Source organism: Protopterus annectens, chromosome 1.part0 (assembly GCF_019279795.1).
Source record: "Protopterus annectens isolate FY-2018-M chromosome 1.part0, PAN1.0, whole genome shotgun sequence".
Taxonomy (NCBI): Eukaryota; Metazoa; Chordata; order Ceratodontiformes; family Protopteridae; genus Protopterus; species Protopterus annectens.
Window position 1 is genome coordinate 1405764868 of NC_056725.1, and position 25480 is coordinate 1405790347.

At 43.7% G+C, this 25480-nt stretch overlaps 1 protein-coding gene across 4 annotated transcripts in view; it reads left to right on the forward strand.

Annotated features, from left to right (window-relative positions):
* The window catches only part of LOC122798404 (kunitz-type protease inhibitor 2-like), a 986210-nt gene that overhangs the window by 573562 nt on the left and 387168 nt on the right, over positions 1-25480 (forward strand). For all 4 annotated transcript variants that reach the window (XM_044067317.1, XM_044067338.1, XM_044067331.1 and 1 more), the window contains one exon: positions 2616-2780. In XM_044067317.1, coding sequence (XP_043923252.1) covers positions 2616-2780 — 165 coding nt within the window. The remainder of the gene's footprint in view (positions 1-2615; positions 2781-25480) is intronic.

Here is a 25480-nt window from a genome sequence, read left to right on the forward strand (position 1 = left end):
TTGACCTCATTCCACTAGGGCTACTGCCACATCTACTGCTTTATTGAGGGGTGTAGCTACTAAGGATATTTTGGAAGCAGCTACTTGGAGTTCAGTTCATACTTTTACTAAGCATCACCATCTTCCTCTTTACTCCAAGTCCAGGGCTGGGTTTGCCACTGCAGTCTTACAGGGCATGTTAGCAGCCCCTAATGCTTTTTAGTTTGCCAGCCTCCCTTTTCCTTTGCTTTGGGATTCTACCCACAGGTTATGACTGCAGCAATGTGAGACGAAGAACATAGTACAGTTTTGTACCTACCATAAATGTAGATGTTCGAGGATCCACATTGCTGCAGTCCTATTTTCCCTCCCTCCTTCCCCTCTATGGTTTGGGGTTGTTGTTGTGGTGGTTGTTGTTGTTGTTCCTTAGGGATTATTGTTACTTTCTCCTTTGTGGCTCTGGCCTTTCCTTTTTTTAAGGCCTTCTGACATCTGGGGCAAGAAAGACTGAGGATATGGCGTCGGTCATGCGCTTAAGTACCACTACGTACTGACGTCAGCTCCGGGCGCCATGACCGACGCCAGCCTAACTCTTTGGTATTCGGGCCGACCGAGGACAGCAGACTACCCCCACAGGTTATGACTGCAGCAATGTGGATCCTCGAACATCTACATTTATGGTAGGTACAAAACTGTACTTTTTTCTTGTCTAATGTAATGGCTTTTTGTTTAATTTCTTAGCCGTCTGTATCTAAGTTGATGTATGGGGGCTTTAGTGGCATGCGAATTGGCCCAAGCCTTATTTCTAAGTAGGATTTTGTGTCTGGTTTCCCCTTGAAAGCCAAGGAGCAACTTTTGTTTTGGTTCTAATAGAACTTACTGGCGCATAGGTGTCAAGGATGGTTAGGAATTTGGTATTAAAGAAATTTACTGCTTCTTCAAGTGGTAGTTGTCTTTGAACTGACCAATTGCATTGAGTTCATTTTGGAAGTTAGTGGAGTTGAAATTTTTGTTCTTATAGTTTTAAAAGTGGACTGATTGGAGATGTCAGCTTTTTGCCTAATTATATAGGTGAGGAGGCGATCACTTATATCAGGCAGGGTCCCACTGTTGTACTTGTGGGGATGAGTGTTAACAAGTATCCAGTCCAGGATACTTTCTTTTTTGTTGGGTTTATTGATCCTGGTGGGGGAGGATATAACCTGTGTAAAGCCATAAAGGTTTGTATGGTGAGTGGGAGGATGTGATGAGCAAGTGTTCCAGTCTATGTTGAAATCTCCAAGAACCATGGTTTCTTTGGGGTAGTTACTGGACAGCCAATATAGAATATCTTCCAGGGTATTTGTTATTACCTGGGGGAATGTAGACAGGCAATATTTATACATGTGTTCTTATTAATATGAAGCTTAGTAATAAGAAATTCAGCTTTGTCAAATACCTGCAGTATTTTTATTGTAGATTTATTTTGTGTTGTCTAGTTAAATGGTTAGTCTGCTTGAAGCTTATTTTGTAAATTGGGGATTTGTTTTTGTCAGAATTGAGAAATGTATTGCTTGGTTACATTGTTGTTTCTAGCTTGTGACCATGTTGTTGAAAATAGCATTTGTATCTTTGTAAACAGCAGATGTGGTACTGAAGCCTGATTTGAATCCATGTTGGGCATTGTCAGTTGCTAATATAATAGTATAGGGTGGGAGGTTGGCATAATGGTCAAGGTATTTACCTTAGACACAAGGTGCAGGGTTTGATTCTTACATGAGGTAATTGGCTAGGCTTAAAATGGCCCACAAGGGTAGTTAGCCCAGTATTTATGTATGAAACCTGTATGTAGCTTGTAGATTAGTTTTATTCACAGGCAGCTGAGATATGGTCTTCAAGGACCAAAAAATCCAGATAATCTGAGAAGTTATCAGTTTTCTTTGTCAGTAAGGCAGAGCAAGCTCATCTGCCAAAACAAGAACATTGGCCATCAAACTGCTTCTCCTTTGAGAAATTGCCTAGAGGACCCAGACTGTGTCCAGTCTACAAGGGCATCTGCAACCACAGCAGTCTTCAAAAAAATCTGTCTGTGTATTTCAGGTACCGTGGGGTTAGAAATGCACTTGTCTTCAAGTAGTTACATCAGAAGACTGGTCTGTAGCTACTGCTCATATAGAACACTTACAGCATGGTTCATATACTTAAAATAGCTGTGACTTTTGTTGCAGCTGAAATGACCGCATCCTTTGCAGTTTTCTTGTCTTGTGCAGACTGGGTTATGTGTAACTGAAATAAAAACTTGAGCCATTCTCTTCAGAACCCTAAGAAAATACAGAATGAAAACTTGTGATGCATTGGAATTCTTAGTTTAACCTTTAGTTCATTTTTTCCAGTTCTTGATCTTTGAACATTTCCAAGTAATGTTTTTTTTTTTTTTTTTTTTGTGGAGAATGTGCCATTTCCTTTATCCCATTTTATTCATAGTCCCTTATAACTTTCTAGCCTAGTGGATTGTAGGAGTTATGGTGTGCGTTTGGTCATCAGAAGTAGATGTACTTGTAACTTTAAACATATTTTTGAAATGTTGGCTATTCCTTATCCAATTGCTTGTGGTAGACATTAGTAAAGCATCACTAAAATAACTTCTTTTTTAACAGAAAGTTGTGCTGCAGCAAAGGTTGTTGGCCCATGCCGAGCTTCTATGCCTCGCTGGTATTTTAATGCTGAAACCCATGATTGTGAACCATTCATTTATGGAGGCTGCCAGGGAAACAAAAATAATTACATGTCGAAAGAGCTTTGTATGGAGAAGTGTTCAGAAGGTAAGAATTCAGTTTTACATGTAACATTTTTAAAACCATTTTGATTCAGAATCCATTATTTGTGGTGGTGTTTTAGTTTGTGGCTGCAGAGATGAACATTAGATCTGATATTGTTAATCCTCGTTCATTCCTTATGTATGGGTATCTGTTCTGAGCTTGGAACTGAGACTGCCATTTTCCAAGCTCGCATCAGCTTCAAACTCTCGAGCTAAACTCTTACCCACAATTCCCCTCTCCCTGTTACCTCAGATTTCTTTTGCAGCATTGCAATCCGGTTGTGTCAAACTACTTCTTTTGAGCCAAGTACAGTTAATTGTTTAATTGCTTTACAAATTACTTTTCTGTCAGAAAAGTTGATATTTTATTGTCTCTTGCCCTATCGCATCTAGCGTTCATAATTTCCTCAGGTTTTTTTTTCTGCCCTTTACTTACCCTTTTTACCGCGAGGTAATTTCTCCTTACCATCATTGGTAATCCCTTTCCTTTTCTCTTTCATACCTTCGGGTACTCTCTTGTACCATTGTTGGTACTTTTCTATTTATTAATATGACAGATAAAAAGGGGTAGTCCAGGGTTTAAGCGGTGTTCTGATTGTGGACACAAACTGCCTACTTCTGATGCACACTGTGTTTATTCTTTGGGAGCTTCCCATTTATCTGTTGAGCCACCTTGTACTATATGTGAACATTTTTCTAATAGAACTTTGTTAGAAAGGAAAAATAAGATGATACTGAAGGGAATTCTAAAATCTCCCTTTTCAGAGGCTATTTCTGGGCCAGAGGTCTCAACCCCTCCCAAAGCCCATAAGAAAATGGATGTTTCTACTAAGGCTAAATCCTTGCATTCATCCCCAGCTGGGGACTCTCACCAACCAAAATCTAAAAAGGCTAAAATTTTGGCTCCGGAGCTCTCAGCCCCAGTGCTTTTGGTGCCCAGACCTTCGGCACCGAGGCCTTTGGCTCCATTAGTGATTTCAGCTACATCTTCTCTTGCAGCCTTCTACATATCTGCACTGAGGGGCTCCTCGGTTCAGACCTTTACCACTGTATCGGCACAGATCGTTCAGTCGGCGCAGACCATTGCCACGTCGGCTCAGAGATCTTCCTCGGAACCAATGCCTTCATTAATGACTCCAGGTTTGTCGGTTCTAGTTTCGGCACCGATCCCGGTGTCGGTGCAGACAGTGACATCGGCACCGATGATTTCTTCGGTGCAGACTACTCGGCACCGTTGTCCTCTGATGAGATGGGACTCTTTTGTGGACAGGCCTGTTTCTCCCTCAGTCTCTGTGAGGTCCACTAGAAGTCTTTCTGAACATGATGTGTTGCGTCTTGTGGACCAGGCATTCTTGGCCAGAGGTATTCCACCCCCCCCTCCCCCCCCCCAGGAACTAGATCCTTCTTTGGGAGGTGATCACCCATCTCCAAAGACACCTTCTTATTCTCTTTCATTGCCTTTGAAGTCTATGGATATACTACAGTATTCCCCTTCTGCGGTTCCCTTTATGGATCTCACTAAGGACCCACAGTTGCCTTCGTGGCAGGAAAGTTTTGCTACGAGCCAGGATGTCAGCTGTGATACTCATAGCTTGCTGCTCCACAGCCATCGAGGGACTCCCGAGTTGGCAGGCTGAGCCACTTAGGGGTGGAGTGCCCCCTGTCCTTGACATACACTCCTCTCCAGGTGGATTAGCCTTCCAACTGATGAAGGCTTTCACTGGAGATACCGGACTGTCTACCTCTGCCCTCCCCTGGTACACTGGTTTCACAAGTCACACCTAGCAGACACCGGGTGCAAGGGCCTGAAGACATATTCCCTCAGGAATCCCCTTTTCCGTTGTCTTCCCCAGCTTCTCCCGCTGAGGAGGTCCACCGGAAAAGTTTGTGTAAGAAGAAGCACATGGACTCCACAGAGGAGTCTCTCACCGAAGAGACAGATTTCGATGAGGCAGAAGGATCCCCTTGGTCACCCTCTGAAGTATCGTTTGGCGATATCCTTTAGCGATATCCTTGAAATCCTGAAACAGAGAGGTGACTGGCAGCCCTCTAATCCAACCCCTGAGGAATCTGTGTTCCTGCAGGCTTTTCATGCCCAGCCCCCTACCTCCTGTGTTACTCCACCTGCTGATGAACTTGTCAAGTTTATCTTGCAGCGTGCTTGGAAGGCCCCTGATACTGTTGAAGCTATTCCCTGGAGGCCAGATAAAATCTTGTCCCCTCCTGCTTCAGACCCCCATTGGTCCAAAGGTCTTCCTGTAGATGCTTTGGTGGTGGCGGCCGCAACAAAAAAGGATCTGGCAGAAGAAGAAAGCCAGACTATCCATCCGCCTGAGAGTCCCGGGCCCTGGACAGAATAGGGAAGGCGCACTCTTGCTTCAGCGACCTTTGCTATCAGGCCTCTGATTTATATGGCACATATTTTACCAGGCTTCAAAGGAATCTGGTTTCTGAGCTCTCCGAAACCTTGGCTGGTGCAGTGTCTGAGGTCCGTGACAAAGTGGCCTCTCAGCTGGCCACCATTGAGTCTATATCTAACTCCTCTATGCGATTGATATCTCGCACATCAGAAGGAGCAGCTAGAGCGGCGGGTTCAGCTGAGGTCTTGAGATGACATGCCTAGATGCACTTGTGCAACTTTGCGGAAACTTTTAAATCTTTTCTTAATGCCCCCATTGAGCCCTCCTCGTTGTTTGGGCCCAAAGTTAAAAGCACACTGACCAGATGTGAACAAGACTGTAAGACCCTTTCTGCCATAGGTGTCCATTATTCTTCCCCTCAATGTGCTTTCTCCCGAAACCAAAATAGTGGGAAGATAAGGTTTAAGAAATCTCAGGGTCCTTTCTGTGACACATAGGCCGAGTTCTCCCCCAGAGGCAGAGGGGGAAACTCACAGGGAAGAGACTCCTTTCGGGGCAGAGGGGGACCGTGTAACAAGGGTTCCAGGGATTCTTTCCCTGGTCAATCCTACCAGCGCTCCTGAAGAGCGGCCCAACTCCTTTCCTCTGTAGGTTGTTGGGGGATGTTTCTCCTTGTACCCTTCTGCCTGGCTAACCATCACCACCAATTCTTGGGTACAAAGGATCATAACCAGAGGTTATCATATCCCCTTCAATCTTTGTCCCGTCCCTTCAAAAAATCTTCCCGACATTCCACCCAGTCAAAGGGAAGAAGCAGCACTAGAGATAGAAAAGCTGCTGAGAAAAATCCAAATAGTCCCTCTAGACCAGATAGGATCCTGATTCTACTCAAGACTATTTTTGGTGCCAAAGAAAACCGGGGACTGGAGACCAATTTTGGATCTCAGTGTATTGAACAAGTTTGTGAGAGTACAAAAATTCCAGATTGTCACTTACACAGTCTGTCTTCCCGCTTTTGGAAAAAGACAATTGGATGTGCTCTGTAGATCTTCAAGATGCGTACTACCACGTAAAGGTGGACAGGCCATCACAAAGATTTCTGCGCTTCCGTGCGGGAGGCAGTCACTACCAGTTCAGAGTACTGCCCTTCGGAGACTCTACAGCCCCCAGTGTGTTCACAAAGTGCATGGCAGTTGTCACAGCTCACTTGCGACTTCAAGGATTCCAGGTGTTTCCGTACCTAGACTGGCTCATTTCCACCCCCACCAGACATCTATTGGAAAAAGCCCTGGCATACTCTCTCCTCACTGCTCAAAGGCTAGGCATAACTATAAACTGGCAGAAATCCAATCTCACCCCATCTCAGTGGACAGAATTTGTAGGTGTTATCTTGGACACAAAAAAACTGCAGAGCTGCTATTCCAGAGCACAGAATTGTAAGGATAAAGCAACAACTAATTCCAATCCTTTCAAAGGAAAAATCCACGGCTCACTTGGTTGTACAGCTGTTGGGTTCCATGGCAGCCTCCATCACCACTGTTCCCCTGGCCAGGTTTCACATGAGGCTTCTACAATGGCTACTGCTCACCCAATGGTCTCCTTTTCAGCATCCTCTTTCAGCCATGATTCGAGTAACCCACAGGTGCAAACAGGATTTAAATTGGTTGATGTCACACAATCTCTCTCAATGGTCTTGCCCCTTTCCCCCCAGCAATCAAGGCCACAGTAACCACGGACGCCTCCCTGATGGGGTGTGGGGGCTGTGTCAGGGACAGACAGTCCAAGGCACTTGGTCCCAACCGGTGGCCCATCTGCATATAAATGTCCTAGAGCTGACGGTGGTGCTTCTGGCATTGCAAGCATTCCATCCCCTGCTGCTGTCTGGGACAATTGCGATTCAATCGGACAACACAGCGGTGGTCTGGTACATCAACAAGCAAGGTGGAACCAAATCTTATCCCCTTTGTCGTGAGGCCATGAGGATATGGCAATGGGTGATGGCTACCAACCGTTTTCTTAGCAACGCACATTCCCGGGATAGCAGACTAGCAAACAGACTCAGCAGATGCATTCTGCAACCTCACGAGTGGTCTCTGAATCCCTTGATAGCGGCGGAGATCTTCCACCACTGTGGCTGTCCTTGCTGCGACCTCTTTGCATCCCCGGCCAACTACAAATGCAGCAACTACTTCGCCCTGATTCTCCCTTTGGGACAGTCTCCCAGAGATGCTGTAGTCCACGATTGGCCCTCAGGTCTTCTCTACGCATTTCCACCATTTCCTCTCATTGCCCAGTTTCTGAGGAAAGCCTGGCGGTTGAAGAGCAAGGTAATCCTCATAGCACTATATTGGCCACGACAGATTTGGTTCCCATTCCTTTGGCCTCGCTGACCATGGATCCTCCATCCAATCCCGGAGTTCATCTCTCGCATACAGAACCTGATTCATCCCAAACTGAACAGCCTGAAGCTAACTGCTTGGCTACTTCAATTCCCTTGATTGCCAGGCAGAATGATCTTTTTTTACCAGTACGTGATATTCTCATTGCTTCTCATAAGTCCTCCACTAGAATTACTTATCTGAGCAAGTGGAAAAGATTTACCTGTTGGCTGAAAGATAAACAAGTAGACCCCTTTTCAGCACCAGTGTCGATAATACTAGACTATCTGGCCGACCTATTTCAATCGGGTCTTTCGGCCTCTACCATTAGAGTTCGTTTGGCTGCAATTTCTAATTTTCATGAGGGTGTCCAAGATTCCTCTCGTGTCCCATAAATTGTGCAATACATTCATAAAAGGTGTGAATCATCTGAAGCCACCTTTTTAGAGAACCTATTCAACCATGGGATTTCACTAGTTCTACAAGCTCTGACAGTGGCACCTTTTGAACCAGCCTCTTCTTGCGACCTCAAGTATTTGTCATGGCAAACCTTGTTTTTGGTCACTATTACTTCTGCCAGATGTATTTCTGAACTTCAAGCTTTATGTATCAAGAGTCCATACTTGATTTTTCATAGAGGTAGTATCTCTGAGAACTAATCTGTCATATCTGCCTAAAGTGATCTCTGAAATGTCCATTAATCAAGCCATTAAATTGCCAGTTTTCTTTCCCAACCATTCAAACATAGGAGAGTATTGCCTATATACCCTTGATGTACACAGGCAAATCCGTTTTTACCTAAACAGGACTAAACTCTTTCGTAAATCTGACCAGTTATTCTTGGCCTTTTCTGGATCTAGATTAGAATTGGCTGTTGCTAAGGTTACATTAGCTAGATGGTTGAAGGATTGTGTGACCTTTATTTACACACAACGTAATATCTCGTTGCCTACTACCATGCTCAGGAATGTCCTTCCATGAGAGCCTCCCAGGAATAGAGGTAGCTGGGGACTCTGTCCCATACGTAAGGAATGAAAGAGGATTAACAATGTCAGATAAAGAAGTTGTCTTACCATAACGTTCCATCTCTATTGTTGATCCTCGTTCATTCATTATGACCCTCCCTCCTTCCCCCGCCTGTGGTTTCTAGTGGATCTCACCATCCAGTTCTCTTAGGTTATTTGACCAGTGGTAGCCTCTACCTTTAACTTGCAAACTCAATCTGAGGTAACAGGAAAAGGGGAATTGTGGGCAAGAGTTTAGCTCGAGAGTTTGAAGCTGAAGCAAGCTTGGAAAATGGCCGGCTCGGTTCCGAGCTGTGAACCGATACCCATACGTAATGACTAAACGAGGATCAACAATACAGATGGAAAGTTATGGTAAGACATAACTTCTTTTTCATTACACGAATCCCTCCAGGAAAAAGGGCAAAAATAAATCGTATGGGTTTAAACACATGTTTTTTCTGGTCAGGATTTCTCCAGCTAAGTGACTTTTCTTGCAAGAAACCATTTTGTGCCTTGCAACTGCTTAGGTTCTGATAGTAGGCAGAGTACAACTCTATACATGTGTGATTCCATATTCTCACTGCTTCACTGAGCACATAGTCATATTGGAATAATTTTTACTGCATAGTGGCTCGTGTAATTTTATTCATGGTTGAATGTTTTCATTTTCCATAAGTAGTATTTGGATTTAAAAAACAAGGAATGCAGACAAAAGGCTGAAAATAAAAAAAATAAATAAATAATGGGCAGGCAGTGCCTCAGATTACCACATGCACTACCTAAGATGCAAGTTGTACAGCACAACAAAGTTTAGAAGACCTAAGGTATAAGCTGTACCATTTTTCTTCCTCCCTGCATCTAACTATTAGCTGCCACCAGCACTTATTGTTTAATGAGTCAACCAGACTGGCCTTAACCTTTCCCAGGCTTAACCTACCTGCACCCAGTGTTTATCAACGATGCAGGTAAAGCAACTTCTAAGATGGGTGCACACTGATCAACAGCTTAATTTTAGCTCTCCCAGTGTGAAAAAAAGAAACTTCGATGGGGCCAGTAAGTCTGCCAGAGTTAGTAAATTAATTTACTGGCTAGTAGTACACAGCCTAGATGCCAGGAAACGAGAAACTTGAGATACCCTGAAAAATTGACTACAAACACTGGGAAGAATCCTGCAGCTGTTCAGCAAAAAGCAGTTCAAGCTCCAATTTTAGTGCAAGACATAGCTTCCAGTAATCTAGAGGAAAGTGTGCTCAGAGCTGATTAGAAATGAAGCATTGAAGTATATCAACTCTAATAAAAGGCTGGAAAATGGAAGAAGTTTTAAACTGCCAAGATGAACTGATAAAACTACAAAATTCAGAGGTCGAAATGAAGAAGAGATTCTAAGTACAAGACTGCTCAATAAGAGCTGTTTCAAAGAATGTTAGAGGACAGAGCATGTGTGGAAAACATGAGATGTTTTGCTGTATCAGAGAAACTGGAAGGAACAGACTGTTTTAATTTGAAGAAAGTGCAGTTTAGCAACTGGACTGGTGTTCCACAGCAGATTTTAATTGAAAGGGCACATCATGTGTATGCTGCAAACCTGGCCACGAGAAAGTAGCCAAGACCTGTATTAGTAAAGATACAATTATATCAGCAGAACAAGTTGATACTGACAAAATTGTGGCAGAAGAACTAAGTATTAATTTGAAGATGGTGTGTATGTGAAAGTTTATTTACTGTACATCAGGCAGAAGAGAATCAGATTTACCCCATTAATCAGGAAATGTCAAGAGGCAGGTTAGAGGTTCAAGCTGTTGTACCCATCTTTCTTCAGATTTTCTTGGAGAATCTGTCATTTTTGATGAGAACTGGCTAAGGAGGAAATAAAAACATTTGCCCAACAAAAAGTGAGCCAGCAAACAGAAGGGGACTTTTTTATTATATTTCTGATAGCAAAGCTCATGGAAAGACTTTGCCAGTGTTCCAAAGGAAAATGCTTGAGAGGAGAAACACAGGAGCTGACTAGAAGAATCTGGAGATGTCCTATTCATCTGTCGCAGTTTTCTTTACACGAGGGGCTACATGGACTTCTATGCATACCTTCACTAAAAATTACAAATTGGATGGTATTTCCAAGTCTAGGGCAGGTTTTGCCAGAGCCATACTCCATGGCTTTCTGGAAAGCTTGTCTGCTTCTTCCTCCACCCTCTCTTCATGAGCTTTTATACTCTCCTTCATGTAAAGAATACTGCAACAGGTAAGCAGAAGGACATGGAATAGTTGATCTTTCCAGAAAGCCAGAGTTACAGCCCTGGCAAAACTTGCCCTAGACTTAGAATTACACAGTGTATGCATAGAAGTCCATGTAGCACCTCTTGTAATGAATACTTCAACAGAGAAGAGGGACATCTGTCATTATGGTAAGATTTTACACAACTGTTCTTTCCTTGGACTTAAACCAGAGCCTGTGGCTGGGAGACTGAGATGAACAGAAAGAAGGCCAGCAGCACTGAAATTAGTGAAGAAAATGTGAGATTATGAAACGTCAATCCCATTTGGGAAATGTGGCTTTACAAATAAAACTGGAATGATTGACGTGTTGACTTTTGTTAAACTTGTGGGGGACTGAAAAGTAAATACCCCACTGCATTTCATTAATGTTTTGAAGGGCATTAAATGGAAAGGGGAAAAAAGGCAACTAAAACCATTCGTATTCACTAAAATACGCCTCTTTTTGTCGGTCTCATCACAAGCTTTTATTGACCATTGGGAGTCTTTATTTGTTTTTCTTTTTTTACATTGGTTTCACGTGTTCATTTCTTGGTTTTGGGATTTTACATGTACCTGATGGCCGAGGCAGTGATGGATCCTTTGGACGTTAGCGTATATCCTACACCCTCCATGAATGATTCTGGGTTACTACGGATTTTAGTGCAATCTATGAATGATGTACAAAAAACTTTGAAGGTATTAGTCTCTAAACATATTGGAGACAATGAAACCATACCTAGCTCTGAAGACGAGCAAGTGACAGTTGTAACCATACCTAGCTCTGAAGACGAGCAAGTGACAGTTGTGGAAGTTAACACCAGGGAGCCTGGAGCTAGTATTGACACTGCACATGCGTATAGGAATGATTTTAGACAATTGCAATATAGTAATGTCCATTCCATTCTTGACAAAGTCTACCCATTTTTTGGAGCAGATTATAAAATGACTAAATTTGACTGTAGGATATCGAACAAATGTGCGTATTTGTCCGGACTGTTAAAGTATCGTTCTCTTGATTTGGAGAACCGATATTTTGAAAGATGTATACAAATATCTATTGTTCCAAAAGGGTTAAGTTTTTTAAAATGTCCAAATGGAGTAGCAGCAGCTGACCCTTTTTTTGGTGAACTAATTTTTTTAACAAATCTAATTATCAGATGTTCTTCGTGTTTCACTGTTGCAGTCATTACATTTGGGTTATCTGCTTGCAGGTAGCCCTCAGTTGGCCTGATTAACAAAGTTTTGGGTCCTGCGTCTGTTGCTGTCCCTTCTTCCATGACATCAGGTAGTCAGGGGTATAAAATATGCAGCAGACGCCATTACATCAGTCTTTCTTGCTGTGTGGTGCCCGAAGCAGAAGCAGTTTGCAAGTGCCGGTCAGCAGAGTCCTGAAATTTTTGTTTTCAAGTTTCAGATCCGAAGTCTTCAACTAAAGCTAAGTACCCCGTTGGTGAAGCGTTTTCTTGCTCCTTACCAATGTCAGTAAAAGTTAATTGCATTACTTGTGGAAAGCAAATACCTCATAAAGATTTTCATTCGTACTGTATTCCTTGCCTAGGCCCTGACCACAACGTACCTTGCTGTTGGTTTTGTGCTTTATTTAATCAACGCACTATCTGTCGTCCTTATTTTCGTCTCTAAATATTTAGGTTCTTAGTTATGTAGTCTGTTAGCCATCCGACTACCGGGATTATGAAAAAAATGCAAAGATAAAGACAGGGACAGGCCGTCGAGGTCCAAAACTGCTGTCGACGCTTCTCCTAAGCCAGTCGCCAGTTCACCGGTACTCGCTTTCGTGGTCCCTTATACCTGCTACTTCTGATTCGCAGGCCTCTACTGAGACCCATTCGGAGTCCGGTATGCTGCGAGATGCTTCAACTGTGGAACTCGCGGATGTCTCTTCCTTGGATGGGTCCGGAGTCCCTGTGCAGGCACTGGCTTCTGAGGGTTTGTTCAGGCCTACGGACTTGCATATTAAACAGATGCCTCCTTCTTTATTTAGGCCTAAATCTCGATCCTTGCCAAAAAAGATGCCCAGGCCACATGCTCAGGCCTCTGTGCCTAAACAAATGATAAGAATGGCTGAAGATCTAATAACTCTAATCGGGTAGCCAACTCCCCCCTTCTAAGAGGCCTAGGACTGAAGTTGATTATAAATCTTCTGATCAGGATTCTGTTTTTTCTGATTCTTCTGATGATCTGGATTTGCCCTTACCTACTTATGAGGATTCTGATGCAGAGGACTCTATTCCCTCTGCTTCCCCGCCAGAGGATTTTTCTTTTGGGGAAACCTTACCTACTGTAAGGGAGCATTTCCACTGGGAAAGCCAGGATTTTTCTGATTAAAAAAAAAAAAAGTCTTGGGGATTTCCTTCTCCTACCTCAGCATTGGCCGTTAGCTATTTCTCCTGTACAACATTGTTGATGCTTTTTTGGAATCTAGTTTGGCCCCTGATTCCCTGCCTCCTGCTCCCAGAAAACCTGATGTACTACAGGTTCCTTTTTTTAAATCCTATTGCAGATCCAGAAACTATTTCACAGGGGCCCAAGGGCATTAAGGCTTCTACTGCTTAAAAATTCTACCCCTTCTGATAGAGACTCCAGGGCGCTAGATAGATGGGGTAAGAAGGCTTACACTTCTGCAACCTTGGCCGTTAGGGCTTTAAACTGCCATTCATATGTTAAAGTATTAGCAACATGATATTGGACTGCTTAAACAGAAAATGATGTTGATTCCTGACTGTGTGGAAAATAAAGAATTACAGGATTTGATGCATTCTGCTGAACAAGTTGGAAAACATACTTTGCAATGTGGTTTTGATTCCTTAGAGGCTTATTGCAGGGCTGATGTTACTGGGTCTGTGCTCAGAAGTCATGCTTGGTTTAAGGAGCAGTCTTTGCGTGATCATGTTAAAGCTAAATTGTTGGATGCTCCTTTAAATCAGGACCACCTGTTTAACAACAAGGCTGAGGAAGTTCTTAAAAAGATGGAAGATAAAGCTAAGTCTATGCAAACTGCTAAAGATTTTTACAAGTTCAGCCTCCTAGATTTAGTAGACACTGGCCCTCTAAGAATTGGTCCTTTCCAGCCCCTTCCAGGTCTTCTCAAGCCAAGCCCTGACGCAGCAAAAACCCCAGGTTTCAGTCCTAGGGGACACACACAACTAAGCAGTGGGGGGCCTGCACTTCCAAATCTGGAAATAATAAGACTCCCCCCTATGGTAAACTGTCTTAATCACTTCCTTTTAAAATTTCCAAGCACTTATCAACTGACTGCCCCTTTGGGGGGAAAGATTGCTCTTCATGCAAAGAATTGGGAACTCATTACCCAGGACGAATGGGTTTTAAATAGTGTCCCAGGGATACAGATTTCACTTCCACACGTTGCCAGCACCAAGCGGGTGGTAGGAACTACCCCCAAATCAGTGGGCAGAGGCCCAAAAACAAGTATTTCCTCTCTTAAGCATGGGGGCTATTCAGCTAGTAGCAGAAGAGGAAACGGGGCAAGGTTTCTACTGAAGACTTTTCCTGGTACCCAGAAAAGACCATTCATGGTGTCCAATCCTGGACCTGTCTACTCTAAACACTTTTTTGGAGATTCCAAAATTCAAGATGCCGACTCTTCACCAATTACTTCCTATGCTAGGCAAAGATGCCTGGTTGGCAACACTAGATTTAAAAGAAGCATACCTGCACATCCCAATCAGGGAATCTTGCAGAAGATACCTATGCTTCAAAGCAGGCTACACGCACTATCAGATGTTCATCGTGTTACACTGCTGCAGTTATTACACTTGGGTTATCTGCCGTCAGGTGGTCCCACAGGCGGCCTGAGTTCCAAAGTCTTGGTCCGGCGTCGGTTGCTGTCGCCTCTTCCCTGACGTCAGAGCGGCAGGGGTATATAAGATGCAGCCAACACCATTTTCTTCAGTCTTTCTTGCTGCGCGGTGCCCAAAGCAGAAGCAGTTCACAAGTGTCGGTCGGCCGTCTCCTGAGATTTTCAATCCGAATTTCAGAACCGAAGTCTTCTATAAAGCTAAGTACCCCATTGGGGAAACTTTTTCTTGCCTCAGACTGATGTCAGTAAAAGTTAATAATTGTATTTCTTGTGGGAAGCAAATACCTCATAAGGCTTTTCACTCGTATTGTATTCCATGCCTAGGCCCAGACCACTATTAAACGTCTGTTTGATTTTGCCCGACATTATTTTGGCAGAAAATTCAATTACACCATGCCGTCGGAGCAACCGACGACCGGAATTCATAAGAAGTGCAAAGATAAGGATAGGCATCCGAGACCCAGACCTGATGAGGCCTCTGCTAGGCCAGTCGCCGGTTCTCCGGTTTCCAGCGAGACTCCTTCGCAGCCACTGACCGGCTCTTTAGACCCACAGGCTGCCTCCAACTACCACGCGGAGATGGCTGGGCCTCAGGATACTTTACCATTAGGCCCTACCAAGATTTTACCTGCAGAGGGATCCGGAGCAGTTGAACAGCCTTCGGCTACAGAAGGTGTATTCAAACAGACTACACCATCTATGAAATCTTATGCTAAGTCTAAAACTCCATTAAAGGTAAAGAAAACTGTACAGCATTCACCAGGACAGGCCTCCATGCTTAAGAAACAGATGCTCAAAATGGCTGAAGACTTAATTACCCTGATCAGAGGTTCCCATCCTCCTCCTGATAAAAGGCCTAGGCAGGATGAAGATAGACTCATTTGACCAGGTCTCCATTTCCTCGGATTCTTCAGTAGAACAGGAATATTCTTTTCCCCCCTATGAGGATTCTGATGCTGAAGAATCAGTTCCTTCAGTCTCTCCTCCAGAGGACTATTCTTTTAGGGAATCCTTGCATACTATGAGAACATTTTCACTGGGAGGGCCAGGATTACTCGGATTCTAAGAAAAGTCTCAGAGAGTTCCTTTTACTGCCCCAGCACAGATCCATTGCAATTCCACCAGTTCTAGACATCTTGGATGATGTGTACTTAGAATCTAGCTTAAATCCTGATTCCTTACCACCAGCCCCAGTCAAACCAGACAGATACTGCAGAGTCCCTGACTCTCAAATTTCTATACAAAAGTCCTGTTGCTGATCCAGAAACCATTTCCCAGGGTCCCAAGGGGTGTTAAGGCCTCTTCAGCTAAAAACCCAGTTTCCTCTGAAAGAGATTCTAGAGCATTGGACAGATGGGGAAAGAAAGTATGTACTTCTGCCACTCTAGCAATGAGGGCTTTAAATTGTCAATTTCACATGCTGAAATATCAGCAATACTTGATGTCTCAGTTAAAACAAAAAATGCTTCCAAATTCAGACACCTGATTATAAGGAAATGCAGGATTTATTGCATGCAGCAGAACAAGTGGACAAACATACTTTACATGTGGATTTGATGCTTTAGAAGCCTCTTGTAGAGCAGCAGTTACAGGGTCTGTCATCCGTAGGCATGCTTGGTTAAAAGAACGAAGTTTACCTGACCATGTTAAAGCAAAATTATTGGATGCGCCTTTACAGCAGGATGTTTTATTTGGAGTTAAAGCAGAAGTATTAAAGAAAATGGAGGAAAAGGCAAAATCAATGCAAACGGTCAAAGATTTTTTACAGGTTCAGCCCCCTCGTTTTAGCAGAAACTGACCTACTAAAAATTGGTCCTTTCCATCTACAGACAGACCTCAAAGGGGCAGATACAGGCGCCCTAGAGGCAGTGGTCAGTCACAAGGTTCTTACAACCCCCGCCAATGGGGTGCTTCAACCCAGAAAAGAGGGGAAGACGGTCCACAAACTTACAGGAAACAGTCCCAATGATTTCCCCCTCCAGCTGCCAAGCCTCTCTTGGCAGCTCCCTTGGGAGGAAAACTAAAACTTTTCAAACAATTGGCAGGTGATCATCCAAGACAAATGGGTTCTAAATATTGTATCTCAAGGTTACAGGTTCCATTTTCACACTTTACCAAGGCTAAGAGGAATGCCAAACCTGCCATCAAATCAATGGGCAGAGGCTCAAAAACAAATTACATCACTCATGGACTTGAGCGCTATTCAAGAGGTACCGACACAAGGGCAAGAATTTTACTCAAGACTCTTTCTGGTCCCCCGAAAGGACAAAGCCTGGAGGCCCATTCTGGATCTTTCTATCCTAAACACTTACTTGGAAGTTCCCAAATTCAGAATGTTGACACTTCAGTAGCTTCTTCCCATGCTGGGCAAGAAGGCTCTGCTAGTAACGTTGGACCGCAAGGAGGCATACCTGCATGTCCCTATCAGGCAAAATTACAGAAGATACCTCAGATTCTTAGCAGGTTCAATGCATTACCAATTCTCTGCACTGCCCTTTGGCTTATCTACTGCGCCCAGAGTCTTTACAAAATGCCTGGCACCAGTAGTTGCATTTTGCAGAAAAAGGGGAATTCAAATATACCCATATCTGGATGACTGCCTTACTCGAGCAGAAAGCAAGGACATTCTTCTAAAGCATCTGACGTTTGTAAAAAGAATAAGTTGCCTAGGGTACACAGTAAACGAAAAGAAGTCAAAACTAGTGCCCTCACAAGAGATATTCCTGGGTGCCAGCTTAAATACAACGGCCCAGATGGCTTATCTCGCGCCAGACAGACAAGAACGACTAACTCAATATTTTCAACTGATGGCAACAAAAACCCAACTCCCTGCAAGAAACATTCTGCAGGCCTTGGGGTTCATGGCATCTTGCATACTACTAATTCCATATGCCAGACCTGCATATGAGGAAGTTACAATGGTATCTGAAAAGTGTATGGACTCAGCACAGCCACAGTTTGGAAGCAATAATACCACTCATCCCCTGCCTTCAACAGGAGTTTCTATGGTGGGCACAGGCATGTCACCACAACAAGGGACAGCCTTTTACCTTACCCACAGCCAGGCCGAAATAACGGATGCATTGGATTACGCGTGGGGAGCACACATGGCAGGACAATGTATTCGGGGCAAGTGGACCACAGACCAAATGCATCTCCACATCAATCAAAAAGAGATGCTGGCTGCACAAGGACCTTAAAACATCCACGACAATTGCTACTAAAGACGGACAACACCACAGTGAATGTGGTACATAAACAAGCAAGGGGGCACACATTCCTACCCCCTATGCAGACAAACAATGACTTTGTGGAATACAGCACTGACCTATCAAGTTCAACTGCAAGCACAATTCCTGCCAGGAAAGAAAAATACACTGGCAGACGACTTAAGCAGAAATCTGATGGATCCTCATGAGTGGAAACTAAATCCACAAGTATTCACAGTGATAACTCAGAAATGGGGGAGCCCAGACATGGATCTTTTTGCCTCCCCCCTAAACTACCAATTACAGAAGTTTTGCACAAGGACATAACCACAGACAAGCGTGGAAAGTGGACGCCCTATCATTCAGTTAGAAAGCACTAAAAGTTTATGCCTTCCCACCACTGCCTCTCCTAGCAAAGGTACTACTAGAGAGGCTACAAATGATCCTCATTGCTCCGGACTGGCCACGACAGCACTGGTATCCAATTTTAAAGAGCATGGCTCAAGGCCCAGCATGGATTCTACCTCAAGTACCTCATCATCTGACTCAGCAAAACAATCAGATCCTGCACAGCCAGCTCAAAACCTTAAATTTGGCTGCGTGGAAGATTACTTAAACAGTCAACACAACTCTCTAAGACTGTTATGGATGTCATTTTAGAGGCCAGGAGGCTCAGCACCAGGAAATCATATTCAGAAAAATGGAAAAGATTCTGCGCCTGGAACCAGGCGCAAGGCCTAAACCCTCTTGTCCCAAATATCCCTCAGATATTACAATATTTAACTGAGATGCTGGACAAAGGCCTTTCCTTATCTATTAAGATCCACGCCTCCGCTATTTCAGTTCATTACAACACGGATCCTCCTCTTTTTTTTTTTTTTTTTTTTTCCCACATCCTTTACTACGGCAATACCTCAGAGGGGCTAAAAACATAAGACCACCCCGGAGAGCACCAACACCAACTTGGGACCTCAACTTTGTTTTGGAAAAACTTACTTTACCACCATTTGAGCCAGCCACTTTGGCAGAATTAAAATTTTTCATGGAAAACTGCCTTGCTACTGGCAATAACTTCAGCACGAAGAGTCTGAGTTACAAGCACTAATGGCTGTGGAACCTTTCATCATTTTCCATCAAGACAGGGTAACCCTACCTTTATGCCAAAGGTGGTATCTAGTGTGGCTCTTAACCAAACCATTCACTTGCCCAGTTTTTATCCTAATCCCCAGAATAAAGAGGAGAGACTGCTTCATTCATTGGACATCCACAGACAGTTACGTTACTACCTGGACAAAACGAAAGCTTTCAGTAAAAACTGAGCAACTATTTGTATCATATGCTGCTGGATCACAGGGAAAGGCTATTTCAAAACAGACCATTTCAAAGTGGATAGGACATTGTATCCATTTCTGCTACACACAACATGGAAAAACTGTGCCTAATAACATTAGGCCTCATTTCCACCAGGGCAACAGCCACTTCAGCAGCCTTTCTTAGAGGAGTACCAACAAAGGATATTTTGGAAGCTGCAACTTGGAACTCAGTGCACACCTTTACCAGGCATTACCACTTATCTGCATACTCCAAATCCAGAGCTGGCTTTGCCACTGCAGTTCTAAAAGGGCTCATAGCCACTCCTAATCCTATATAGAGCCAGCCACCCTACCTCAGCTTTGGGGTTCAACCCAAGTGTAATGACTGTAGCAGTGTAACACTATGAACATAGTACAGTTTTGTACCTACCATAAATGTAGATGTTCGAGTGTATACACTGCTGCAGTCTAGGTTACCCTCCCTCCAACCCCTCTTCAGGAATTTATTTATATATATATATAGAGAGAGATATATAGATATATACCTTCTATCTTACACTACCTGTGTGATGTATTTGCTTGTAGCTAAGATATTGTTTCATATTTCTATGCATGTGTTATTAGCAATATGTATTGCCTTCCTTTTTGGGGGCACCTGACATCTGGGGCAAGAAAAACTGAAGAAAATGGTATCTGCTGCATCTTGTATACCCCTGCCGCTCTGACGTCGGGGAAGAGGCGACAGCAGCTGACGCCGGACCAAGACTTTGGAACTCAGGCCGACTGTGGGACCGCCTGACGGCAGATAACCCAAGTGTAATGACTGCAACAGTGTATACACTGTAACATCTACATTTATGGTAGGTACAAAACTGTACTTTCTCTGCACAGCCCTTTGGCTTATCTACTGCACCCAGGGTATTCACAAAGTGCCTAGCTCCAGTTATTGCATTTTGCAGGCAAAGAAATATTCAGATATACCCATACCTGGACTGTTATCTAATTCAGGCAGAAAGCTAGGACATACTTTTGAATCATCTGGCCTTTGTACATAGGGTTATAACTTGTCTGGGGTACACCATAAACAAAAATAAATCATGCCTGGTACCCTGTCAACAAATTATATTCCCTGGAGTAAGCTTGAATGCAACTTCCCAGATGGCTTTACCTCATTTCAGAGAAGCAAATTCATTTGACAACCTACTTCAAACAAGTGGCCACAAAAACCCTGCTATCTGCAAGACAAATACTTCAAGCCTTGGGGTTCATGGCCTCCTGTATTCTTCTAATTCAATATGCAAGATTGCATATGAGGAAACTACAGTGGTATCTAAAAAGCCTATGGTGTCAACATTTTCAAGACCTAGAAACAATGATTCCTATCATACCTTGCCTACGCCTAGAGTTCCTTTGGTGGGCAGAGGCCTGCCACCAAAACAAGGGACTACCTTTCACACCACCCCCTACCGCCCAAACCCGAACAATATACGTATCAGACTATGCATGGGAGGGCTCACCTGGCAGGGAAGTGAATTCAGGGCAAATAGAACCAAAGTCAAATGCACCTGCATATCAATCAAAAAGAAATGTTAGCTGTACAGAATGCTCTGACAGCATTCAAGGAGCCACATTCTTCCAGGACAACTAATGGTAAAGATGGACAACGCCACTGTTATGTGGTACATAAACAAGCAGGGGGGTACACATTCTTACCCCCTCTGCAGACTAGCCATGGCATTGTGGAACACAGCCTTGAACTACCAAGTGCACCTACAAGCTCAATTCCTGCCAGGAAAATTAAATATACTGGCAGACGGACTAAGCAGAAACCTCATGGACCCACACGAGTGGAAACTGGAACCAAGGATTTTCAACACAGGGGAGCCCAGATATAGGCCCGTTTGCCTCTCCCCAAAACTACCAATTGGACAAATTTTGCACAAGGACTCCCCACAAACAAGCCTGGAAAGTGGATGCTCTGTCCTTCAGCTGGAAAAACCTATCGGTCTATGCTTTCCCCCTCTGCCTCTGGTACTACTAAAAATCAAACTGGACAAACCAAGGATGATTTTGATTGCTCCAGACTGGCCGCGCCAACACTGGTACCCCCTCTGCGCAGTGTGCCACGGTTATCTCCATGGGACCTGCCTCAGACTTCTTCCCTGCTGTCTCAGCAGGAGAACCAGATTCTGCACCCTCCGCTTCAAACCCTGAACCTTGCAGCCTGGCTAATTACTTAATCTCTCCTTTACCATCCCTCAGCAGACCTGTGATGGACATAATTTGAAGCAACGAGGCCTAGTACTAGAAAATCTTATGCTGAAAAATGCAGAAGATTCTGTGCCTGGAACCAATCTCCAGGGATGAGCACATCAGCGCCCAATTTACCTCAGATTTTACAATTCTTAACTGAGGTGCTTCACAAGGGCCTGTCTTTTTACCTCCATTAAAATCCACGCCTCAGCCATTTCAGCTCATTATAGCACAACCTCCCCTCTTCTCTCATCCACTGTTCAAGCAGTTCCTCAGAGGGGCCAAAAATTTGAGACCACCCAGGAGTGCTCCAACCCCAGCCTGGGACCTTAACTATGTCTTGGAGAAAACTCGCTCTACCTCCTTTCAAGCCAGCTACTACTGCAGACTTAAAATTTCTTTCTTGGAAAACAGCTTTCCTTTTAGCAATCACTTCAGCTAGAAGGGTATCTGAATTACAGGCCCTTATGGCAGTGGAGCCTTTCATCATCTTTCATGTGGACTGGGGTGTCTCTCAGAACCAATCCATCCTTCAATGCCCAAGGTGTTATCCAGTGTGGCTCTTAATCAGTCATTCATTTGCCAACCTTCTTTCCCAATCCACAGAATAAAGGGGAACGGATACTGCATTCCTTAGATGTGCACAGACAACTTAGATTCTACTTGGACAGGACTATACCTCAAAGGAAATCTGAACTGCTGGTGGCATTTGTTGCAGGGGCAGAGGGGAAGGCCATTTCAAAGTAAACTATTTCTAAATGGATAAGCCATTGCATTCCATGGAAAACGTATCCCCCAGGGGATCAGCCCTCACTCCACAAGGGCTGCATCTACCTCTACAGCCTTTCTCAGAGGACATCTACCAGGGACGTCCTAGAAGCTGCTACCTAGAGTTCTGTACATACTTTCACCAAGCATGATCATTTGCCAATTTTCTCTTAAATCCAGAGCTGGCTTTGCCACTGCTGTCTTGCAGGGCCTTATAGCTGTCCCTAATGCTATTTAAATTCCTCCTCTCAACCATAGCTTAGGGAATCTACCCAAATGGTAATGACTGCAACAGTGAAACACGAAGAATATAGTACAGTTGTGTACACTTACCATAAATGTAGATGTTAGTGTATTCACTGTTGCAGTCCTGGTTACCCTCCATCCATCCCCCTAACTTCTTTTGGCTATACCTCTACTTTCCTTTACTATGCTTAAAAGCCTTTTTTGTTTATTTGCTTTTTTGTTGGAGGTATATCTTTGTACTTTTATATTTAATTGCTTCCCATTAGGGGGGCACCTGACATCTGGGGAAGAAAAACTGATGTAATGGCGTCTGCTGCATGTTTTATACCCCTGACGACCTGACGTCATGGAAGAAGGGACAGCAACCGATGCAGGACCCAAGACTTTGTTAATCAGGCTGACTGAGGGCTACCTTCAAGCAGATAACCCAAATGTAGTGACTACAACAGTGAATACACTCTAACATCTACATTTATGATAAGTGTACACAAGTGTACTTTATTAAAATTGCTAATGGGACATAATAGTAAACTGACTAGTTTGAAGGTAGATAAAGAAGTTAGTGCTCTGGCAATAGAATTTAGCGATGATGGGATGTATGATCAAGTGTTAATGGATGTGGAACAACTTGAAAATTATATAGTTAGTAAACATAAATTGTTGAGAGACGTCACCGCATATGAAAATGAAACTGCATTTGATTTTTTTGACCCTTCCAGTAGTGGTAAGGGAAAGAATTTAACTGACAGTTCATATAAGACTTCGTCAAATAACGAACAGACCACTTTAAGAAAAGGATGGACTAATTCACATAATTTTAGGAAGAACAGCCAATCAAAACCATCGGGGTTGGTGACGAAGTTTTTTAGGGCTGACAACAATGCTGGAGGCCTTAAGGATTCAGTTGGTGATAGAGTTCGTGAAGAACAACAGCGGACACCTGGTGAAATGGAGATGCACAGGGAACCGATCTGAGAATGCAAGCGGGACTCGACCGAAAATTTTTTAAACAAAAGGAACAACAAAACAATGAGAACAAGGACTATAAGAACCAGGGGCCAAACGACATCAGACCCGTCAACGGACAAGTTGTGAGGTACCATATTGACAGATATTCATAGTGTTTCACTGTTGCAGTCATTACACTTGGGTTATCCTGCTGGCAGGCTACCCGCAGTCGGCCCGAAGTCCAAGTCTAGGTCCGGCGTCGGTTGCTGTCGCCTCTTCCCTGACGTCAGTGCGCCAGGGGTATAAAAAATGCAGCCGCCGCCATTTTCTTTAGTATTGCTTGCAACGCGGTGCCCGAAGCAAAAGCAGTTCACAAGTGCCAGTCTGCCGACTCCTGAGATTTTTCAAAAACGAATTTCAGATTTGAAGTCTTCATTAAAGCTAAGTACCCTGTTGGGGAAACTTTTTTTTCTTGCTCCAGACCGATGTCAGAAAAAGTTAACAATTGTATTTCTTGTAGGAAGCAAATACCTCAAGGATTTTCATTCTTACTGTATTCCTTGCCTAGGCCCTGATCACAACGTTGCTAGCTGTCGGTTTTGTGCTATATTTAACCAACGCACTAAGCGTCTGTATGATTTTGCTTTTCATTACTTTGGCCGAAGATTCAATTATATAATGCCGTCGGAACAGCCGACGACCAGAGTTTATAAAAAGCGCAAGGAAAAAGAAAACGACAGGCATCCAAGGTCCAAAACAGATGAGGCTTCGGCTAAGCCAGTCGCTGGTTCGCCGGTTCTCAGTGAGGCGCTATCGTAGCCCTTGACACACGCTACCTCAGAGCCACAGGCCACTGACAACTCCCACGTGGAGCCAGCTAGGCCTCTGGATACTCAAGGTATTGGACACTCAGAAACTATTCCCTCAGATGGGTCCGGTGCCTCTGAGCAGGCATCGGCTTGTGAGGGTGTTTTTAGACCCTACACAGTTATATGTAAAGCCTACTTCAACTTCCAAAGCAAAGACTAAAGCAGTTCTAAAGACAAAGAAACCAGTACAGTATTCTCTTGGACAAACTTCCATGCCTAAAAAACAGATGCTCAAAGTGGCTGAAGATCTAATTACCTTGATCATGGGTTCCCATCCCCCTCCTGACAAGAGGCCTAGGCAAGAGACAGAATATGAATCTTCAGATCAGGTTTCCATTTCCTCTGACTCCTCTTCTGAACAGGAATACTCTTCCTCCTTATGAGGATTCTGATGCTGGAGAATCTATCCCTTCAGCCTCACCGCCTGAGGATTATTTTTTTGGGGAAACCCTGCATACCATGAGGGAGCACTTCCACTGGGAGAGCCAAGACTACTCAGAATTTAAGAAAAGGCTTAGAGATTTTCTTTTACTACCTCAGCACAGGCCTCTGGCTATTCCTCCTGTGTTAGACATTGTAGATGTATTTTCAGAGTCCGGCCTTTCTCTTGACTCTCTACCCCCTGCCCCTGTTAAACCAGACAGTTACTACAGGGTTCCAGATTCACATAAATCTGTTTATAAAAACCCTGCTGCTGACCCAGAAACTATTTGTCAGGGTCCCAAAGGGGTCAAGGCTTCTTATGCAAAAAACTCTATCCCCTCTGATAGAGATTCAAGGGCACTAGACAGATGGGGGGAAAATAAGGTTTACACTTCTGCTACTTTGGCTGTGACTTCATTGTGCCTTTATTAGATTGCAAAGTACTCCTCAAGGAGATGGCCCTTGTGGTGTCATTACTACGGATAATAGCATTAGATCCAGTATTGCCCATCCAAACCAAGTTGTCTGATCTGCCTTTGAAGCTTATCGGTTCCAGAGCTCTGACCTCTCTCCAACCCATAATGCCCGAAGTTGCACCTGTTGCTTGGATGTGCAGAAAGCACTCAGGAATTCAAGTAGGATTTTTACTGACTTTCTGGATAGCTGTGCCCTCTCCTGTTAGAATTTTTAACTCAATATTTTTCTCACAACGTTTCCTTTACCTAGGATTTAGTAAACAAAATATATGTCTTGTATATATATATATATATATATATATATATATATATATATATATATATATGTATATATATATGGAAATTGAAAATATGGATTTG